Here is an 8,792-nt window from a genome sequence, read left to right on the forward strand (position 1 = left end):
GTCACTGAAGAAACTTTATTCAAATGTTTTATTCAAGATTATATCACAATCAAGTGCTGCTACAACAGATCGGTGATTGTTTACCAGTCTCGGGCGAGCTGCTGCTGCTGCTGCTGCTGCCTCGCTGAGACTCAGACGCATTCGAGGGTGACAACATTTTCACTTGATAAGAAGAAAAAAAGTTCATTGTAGGCACCAAAATATCAGTCAGGGGGAAACTTTATTGGAGAGAATTCTGGCTGATATTAGGAGAGCACAAACAGTCCACCATTCTGTCTAAAATGATAATAATAAGAGAAAAAAAAATAAGCAATAGCTAGTTGCAGATCATTGTAGAAATATACATAAAAGAACGCTACAAAATTAAATACCCAAGAAATATGCGATCATTCACACAAACACGTATACATAAATAAGAAGTAACTTATAATCAACTAAGCTACATTCGAATAAATTTCAAGACATGTTTCCAGCATTACTTCTTACTTTTCTCATTTAGGAAGGAGCACAAGCATATTCACATAGAGGCAAAGCCCGACCAGCAGTAGCTGGAGCCATTCCTCGCTTACTTCGCTTTGGTTATGAAGCGCGAAGCAGCTTCAGTAGCCCGAAAATAAAGCTTGATCAAGTCGCTGTTATGTCTTTCAACGGCTACTACGAAAAAAAAAAAAAATCTACAAAAGGACAGCCTAAAATATCGAGCGCCATCTAGATGTAAAAAAAAAAAAAAAAAAAAAAAATGAATATGACGCCTCTGTCCTGCAGTGACGCGGTGAGGCTTGGCTCGAAGCGACTCGCCGACTTGCTGCAGCTGATGACATGAACTATTCTCAGTTACTTTAATTGATTATTGGTTATCTGACCAAATATACATGCCGTCAGTTTCTTCTCTCATTTTAGCATTCAGACTCACACCAGAATTTGTGAAAATCGCAAATCCTTAAAACTCACATGACAAACCTTATGAATTCATTATTCTTCAAGAGTAAAAAGTGATTTAAGACAGGTTTTAATTTCCTGCAGTGGCAAAAAGAACACTTGCATTTGAAATGTATTCTGTATCTGAAAACATACGTGCTCGTATGTAAGCAGCAAGATGTAAAAAATTATTGTTCATATTATGTTAAACATGCTGTGGACAAATAATATTACTAATTGTTTGTCGTGAGCTTGCTGCTGTTCAACCCCCAAATCACAAAACAAAAAAACAGACCAATAACTTTTTGAAATGGGTATAAAACAGCACTACACATAAGGTTACAGTGTTTATTGCACCAGCCATAGTTAGGAGGAGACGCAAACCACACCATCGGGCATGAATACTGCGTGAACCGCCGGCTGCTTGGGTGGTTCCTGATGCCTCCCTCCTCCCCCTCTTCTTTCAGTAATAAATGGCGAAGAGAAAATTGTCACGTCACAGGCGATTATTTAACACTATAAAGCATCAGTGTTTTCTTGCATAAAACGATACTGACGGCAGCGTTCTTGCGAATCTTTTTCTTAGAATGGAGTCAGCAAGCCCAGGGTGCAGGTGACGCCCGCCGCCCCTTGCCGCGGCCGTCACCGTCACCGCCACCATACAATATGTACATAACCTGCTGTTGACAGTAACCATTGGAGACTGCAAGGACCAAAGGCGCAATTCTAACAAGTACACACGACTACACAATACGCACGGATGCCTCGTGTTGATCTTATATCTGAGTTTTAAGAATTTCGATCACTGGTTCAGCTTGTCGCTCGGAAACCTAAAGAGTAGAGGCGGCGACGCGCCTCTGCACGTCACTCACACTAAGGTACACAGTATGAATATCCCTTCACCGTCCTTATCCCCAGGTTATGCAAGAAGGCCTGCCGGTGGCTCTATCTAGTCTGAAGGTCTGTCCCTGTGGGCATGGCCCCTGCAGGAAGTGTTGGTAGCAACGGCCGTCAGCGTGCCAGTAATGGGCCGTCATCCCTGAGTGGCAGCTGCATGTCATGCGATTGGTGGTTGGGTCCTCGACCACCAGCTGGCCTTCAGGACATGGGCCATTGGTCATGCGCTCGTAACAAGTTTGGGACTCTTCGTGCAACACGTGAGAAGTGAAGCAGTTGCACTCTGTCTTGCCGGAGGTCTGATTGAAGCTGAAGTACATCCCCGCGGGGCAGGGGCCTACAGAATGTTGCTCGTAGCACGAACCGTCTTCCTCCCAGAAGTAGGGCGTCCATTCCTTGCGGCAGTGACAACCAGAAATACCCGTGTTGAGATCGAGATAGAAGAGTTGGCCGGCAGGGCACGGTCCGCGCGAATACTGACGGTAACAGCGCTGGTCGGGTGTCCAGTAGAACCAGTTGTCGAATCTTGTGCAATGCGTCTTAGGCTCACACACAGCAACGCCAGGCTGCGAGAAGACTAGCCAGTCTCCGAGGTTGCAAGGTCCTCGGGAATACGGCTCAAAACAGTGGCCGTCAGCTGTCGTGACATTGCCTGGCAGACACTTGCATTCAGTCTTGAGCGTATCCAAATTGCGAAGGTAACAGTTGATGCCGTCATGACAGGAGGTCTGGTTGCAAGGCCCGGCAGTGTTCAGTGGGTAGCAGGCGCCGTCATCCTCCAGCATGTAGCCATCACGGCACTCACACACGGGCTCCAGCGTTCGGTAGTCGAACTTCAGCATGTGTCCTTTGGGACACGGGCCCTGCTCGTACAAAGGATAGCAGAGGCCGTCCTCACGATAGTAGTGCATCACCAGCTGGGGTGAGCAGGAGCAGAAGCCCTCAGTGGATTGGCCACGACCCATGAAGAGCTGGCCCACCTTGCACGGCCCTTGGGTGTATTCCTGATAGCAGGCACCGTCCTTCCACAGAGCCCAGAATCCGGGACACCTGCAGGATAAAAAAAAAAAAAAGGAAACAAAAAATTAGACAAAGTTTTTCTAGTAACTTATAAAGCCATCCTGACAACAGTGACAAATTTTTCCTTCTTTGTTAATGTAACAATGCGATGTTTTAAATGGGAAAGTCCCCTGACTTTCATCATAATGAGTCCAACAATTGCTGATCTCTCTCTCTCTCTCTCTCTCTCTCTCTCTCTCTCTCTCTCTCTCTCTGCAGGTATCTTTTCCTCTGTCTGTCTGTCTGAAATTTTGTGTAAACCATTTCGCTCTCACTTTTCCTCATGGAAAAAAAAAAAATACATGTTAAGTCCCCAAGTAAATTCAATCATGATATTATTACGATAATTTTATTATCAATAATAACAAATGATGATGATGATGATGATGATGATGATGATGATGATGATAATAAAGTAACATACACTTCACTCAGCGACAAGTAAGACAGACCTGCACTCAGCGTGTCCCGTTTCGTTGGCCACCAGCTGCTGGCCCGGGCCGCAGGGACCTCGGGTAAACTCCGGGTAGCAGAGCCCCGTCCTGGGCCAGTACACGTGGTAGTCGGCACACACACAGTCCTGCTTGCCGCCCACCACCACGGCGCGGAAGCCATCAGGGCACGGCTTGAGCTGCCGTTCCCTGGCTGGTCCTGCCCACGCCCCAGCCACCATCACCATCATCACTGCCGCCGCCAGCATGCTGTGGGACAAAGCGGTCATTAATTCAGTGCCTAGGATTTAGTAAACAGAAATCCTTACACTCTTTTGTTTAAACATTTATGCTCTAGCGCTCTTATACACGAAATAAATCAATAAATATAATATAGGTAATATGAAGAAATAAATGAAAAGCACAAATCAATACATGTTATTACTCTCGGGAATACAGGGATAATCCAACAAGTGTCTCTCTCTCCTCTCAGTCTTCTGACTTTCGTGCGTCGAGATCCTTCGGGATCCTGACGGCAGATGGTACACAATCTTTGTAAAAGTGTGCACAGGAAAAAGCAGCGGCCGCGCAGAGCCGGCCGCTGCATCTTCAGTTTGTCGCAGGAAGGAATTCCGTGAGACGTAGCAATCATCATGCTTGCATCTCATTCTTTGTGCACCACAACGCTTAAGAGAGACAAAAACAAAGAGAAAAAAGATGGAGAGAAAATGCATCACATGCACAACATTGCAGGTCCTACGAACCGTCCACCTCTGGAACCTAAGCTAAAAATAACAGTGCCATCACGATCACTATCAATCACGACCCTAATCTGCCAGCGAAGGGAGAAAGAGCACAGATCAGCGCCTCAACTCACTGTGAGTACGATGGCGGGTTGGCGTGTTCCATGACTCTTAGCCCCCTCGCTGCGTTGCTCCTAGCATGCCTACGGCACCCTCAGGCTCGCTCATTGAGGGGATACACTTATCCACACAAACCTCTCCTCCTCTAGCGTTTCTAGTCAAATGAACACTTCAGTCGGTAGGCGGGGAATATGTTTCAGGAACATTGTGGCCTTAATGTTTTATTTCTCCTGCCGCCAATGAATGCAAGCTGTATCTCACCATCGTTCAATAATATTGACTAGCTAGGATGAACTGTTCCCATTGCAGCCTCCCCTGAAGCAGCCCCATACGCCCAGCGCGTGACGGAACGAATAAATATCAAGGCACAATCATCCTCTTGAAACCATGTTAAGACTGACTGATTACATCCGGTGTATGCAGACCTTTCCGACACCAAATAACGTTTCTGTAGTATTTCTAACGCTACCCATGTTTATGTAAGCAAATGAAGGCAAAGAATTGCGTTCAGGCATGCCAAAATATTTATATCATAAAACCTAATTCAGATTTTATCTTCAAGTAAACGTTCACATGTATGTATCTTCATCATTTTCAAGTGCAGTATAGTGTGTGTGTGTGTGTGTGTGTGTGTGTGTGTGTGTGTGTGTGTGTGTGTGTGTGTGTGTGTGTGTGTGTGTGTGTGTGTGTGTGTGTGTGTGTGTGTGTGTCTATATATATATATATATATATATATATATATATATATATATATATATATATATATATATATATATATATATATATATATATATATATATATATATATATATATATATATATATTTATTTATTTATTTTTTTACGCGATCTATGAGAAAAGGTATTTCACAAAGAACAATTCATTCGTAGACACTTGAGTCAGGCCGTGACCTGGGAAATGTTGATACACTGCTGGAAGGGACTCTCGTTTTACAGCGACTTACTGTTTTACTGGATGCGGAGGAAGGAGTGGCGGCAGGCGAAGGAGTGGCAGAAACACTAATCCGTTGGAGAAGGCGATATGTAAAAGTGGGTGAAAGGGACGGGCAGGAAAACCAAGAGTGCAATTTCTCAGTTATCACTGTAAAATCCGTCCTCATGATGACCTCCATACTTATGTAGTTCCGTGTGACTCATAGAACAAAAAACGTATGAAAAAAAAAGTACGTCGGGAGAACTGAAAGGTCTTAAAATTTGCTTTGTGCGAGGGTAACAAAGACTAGAGTTCACGGGTGGAAGCAAGTGCCTGAGGATTGAGAAACGTGGGAGCAACGCCAAGACGCCCGCGGGGAGCAGGGTCACGAGGGGACGCAGGAACTATGTCAAAGCTATACTTCGCCTGCAGGAATGTGTTCAAGGGCATAAGGGAGAGGAAGGGAGAACGAAGAGATTAATAGGAAGAAGAGAAGAAAAAGAGGAGAGGTAGGAGGCTCAGGAGGAGGAGGAGGAGGAGGAGGAGGAGGAGGAGGAGGAGGAGGAGGAGGAAGGTTGTAGATTCTCACATCGTTCCCTTGTCCATGACCCTTTCCATCCCCTCCCCTTCCACCCTCCACCTCCCTCTGCCATCCATCTCACCCACTCTCATCCACTTTTACCCAGACGACACTTTTGATATTATCACAAAATAAATCTATCCACTCGGAGGAGCTCAGAGCGGGACATGTTTTATGTGTGCTAAGTAAGCGGACAACCACGGTGCCATTATCTCTCGATGAAAACGGGGTAGTGAGTTACTGGGCGGCAAAGGGCCTACCACACAGCACGCTCCGTTTTCTTTCTCCTGCTTCTTGAAGGTAGTGATGCCGCAGTGTCCGTCTCCCTGTGACACTACGTACATAGTTGGCAATATTCTTATCTGACTGTATATCGTCAACACATAATTGTACTTTTCTTTTTCATTCTCCGAGGTACTCGTAAACTTGACAACAACAACAAGGACAATGACAACAACAGCAACAACAAAAACCACCATCACTACTACTACTACTACTACTACTACTACTACTACTACTACTAAAAACAAATAGGAAGAACAAGGAATGATTGGTGGCAAGGATTGGGACTACTACTACTACTACTATTCTATTACTACTACGGCCACCACCACCACCAACACCACCACCACTACTACTACCACTACTACCACTACACCACTACCACCTAGTATGATACACCTGAACTTGCTAAAAGAGTCCTCGGCTAACCAGGTGAAGACGGCCACTGCTATTATCACGGCGATCGTCTTGCTGGCTCATAAATAAACATTTTCCACATGGACTCTCCTCTCGCCCGGTCTAGCATGAGTCATCACTGGCCCCGCGAAGAGAGAGAGAGAGAGAGAGAGAGAGAGAGAGAGAGAGAGAGAGAGAGAGAGAGAGAGAGAGAGAGAGAGAGAGAGAGAGAGAGAGAGAGAGAGAGAGAGAGATTCTTCACTAAACACTCCCAAACTCACACCAACAATACATGTTTTCATATATATTTTTTTTCCCATTGGCACAAAAGGAATAAAATATGCGAAGGACGAAACGAAGAAAGTGAACAGGAAAAAAAAAATTACTGTTACAGCACCCAAGAGTAAAAGTAACAAGCAAGAAATGTGTGTGTGTGTGTGTGTGTGTGTGTGTGTGTGTGTGTGTGTGTGTGTGTGTGTGTGTGTGTGTGTGTGTGTGTGTGTGTGTGTGTGTGTGTGTTCATATTTCAATGTCAAATAACATTAATCAAGCGAAATCGTATTCATAATCGACAATATCATGAATGATGATGATAATAATAATAATAATAATAATAATAATAATAATAATAATAATAATAGTAACAACAACAACAACAACAACAACAACAACAACAACAACAACAACAACAACAACATCAACATGCTTAGAGATCAGATTATCAAATAAACGTTTCCTTTGGACTTATATTATGCCATGAACATCATCCTTAACAGTTTCTGAGTAAGAGCTATACATTTCTGTACGTTAAGGCTCTTTAGGGAATGGGTTTCATTAGAAAATCAGTGCAAAGAAGTTTGTGTCGGTAAAATAATAATAATAATAATAATAATAATAATAATAATAATAATAATAATAATAATAATAATAATAATAATAATAATAATAATAATTATAATAATAATAATAATAATAAACAACTGCTACTACTACTACTACTACTACTACTACTACTACTACTACTACTACTACTACTACTACCAAGTATGCGTGGTATTAACTCTTGGGAGTTCAGTGGGGTTCCCCTTAAGCCTACCCAAAACACACCACTAATGACAAAGCGAGTAATTCTGCACTTAAAGTCTAAAAACTGTTTGTGCCTGTGGGTATATATTTTTTTTCCATCCATAAAAAAATCAGCATATTACTCAAATAAGTGTAACAGGATCATTAGCAGTCAAAGAGGGAGGTCACAAGTTCACCTGCCTCTTTGGACTGAATTCTCGAACGTTTTGATGTCTTCTCTCGACTACTTTTAACAAAGTCTAGTGGCAGTTCCTGAAGTTTTCATGACTGTAATGACAATCTGACAAAAACGTTCTGAACCATAAAAAAAAAAGAAAAAAAAAAAAAACACCCACGAGGACCCGACTAATAATTTCTGTGGACTTTGAAAACTCCTATTAGAGCACAAACGTTTCGAAATGCTGGTCCACACTCTCGCATTGCCACAACCGTCGCCATGCATGAGTGAACGCGGCTTGTCAGAGAGAGCCTCGTCAAGGACAAAAGATATGTTGCTACTGTTTTTCTTTTTTCCTCCCTTTATCTTAAGGTAATTACTAATGGATTTACCTCTTCACTGATTGACGTCTTCCTTTTTGAACTCCATGCGTACCCAAACCTTTCCTTCCTTTTCTACCACCATCACCTCCTCCTCCTCCCTCACTCTCCCTCCGTTGCTCTGTTCTTTTAATTGGTCCGTGATTTCCTCAACGCCGCACAGGGAAGGTAATTTCCTGCGTGGCCTCCCTTCCCGCGGCGCTGCACGAATGAGTTCAAAAAGTCGGCCGTGAAAGCTTGTGGGAAAAGCCGTCCCTAAATGACACGACGGAGGGGAGCGAACGAAGGGCACAAGGGAGAGCGGAGGAGGTGCAGCAGGGGAGGGGCGGGTGTTTAGAGGGAAGTGGGGCGGTGGGGCAAGTGGTGTAGGGGACGGTGTTGTTAGTGGCTGTTCTGGGAAGGGGGCCGTTTGAAGGTCTTGTGGGAAGGGGGAGGTTTAAACGTGATGATGCTAGTGCGTGGTGCTGCGGAAACTACATGGAAAGAAATGGACGATGTGGGGAGGTACTGTTTAATTAAGGAGGGGGAACATTAAGGGGATGGAAAGGAGGTGCTATATAGGTAAGTATTTGATGAAAGGGGGAAGGATGTCTTGTGATGGCAGATGTGGAGGTTGTGGTCTCGGAAAGGGGTGCATGTGTTGGGGGAAAAGTGATGTGAGGAACAGGTGCAGTTGAGGGAAGGAGTGAGAGGGGGAGGAGCTGACCCTTAACAATGAACCCTGAATTGACTCAAGAAATGTCTGACTTTCTCTCTCTGTCTCTCCCTTGTTTAACGACAGTCACGCAATATATTTTTTTTCACCCATTA

General features: G+C 44.0%; 1 protein-coding gene across 3 annotated transcripts in view; it reads right to left on the bottom strand.

The window, feature by feature from the left end:
• Positions 1 to 1,255: 1,255 nt before the first annotated feature.
• LOC135102338 (uncharacterized) overlaps positions 1,256 to 8,792 on the bottom strand; it is a 106,512-nt gene continuing 98,975 nt past the window's right edge. For all 3 annotated transcript variants that reach the window (XM_064007418.1, XM_064007417.1, XM_064007420.1), the window contains 2 exons: positions 3,327 to 3,575; positions 1,256 to 2,865 (listed from right to left, as the gene is read on the bottom strand). In XM_064007418.1, the coding sequence (XP_063863488.1) occupies positions 1,827 to 2,865; positions 3,327 to 3,575 (1,288 nt within the window). In that variant the 3' untranslated portion in view covers positions 1,256 to 1,826. The remainder of the gene's footprint in view (positions 2,866 to 3,326; positions 3,576 to 8,792) is intronic.

The sequence above is a fragment of the Scylla paramamosain genome, chromosome 7 (assembly GCF_035594125.1).
Source record: "Scylla paramamosain isolate STU-SP2022 chromosome 7, ASM3559412v1, whole genome shotgun sequence".
NCBI lineage: Eukaryota > Metazoa > Arthropoda > Malacostraca > Decapoda > Portunidae > Scylla > Scylla paramamosain.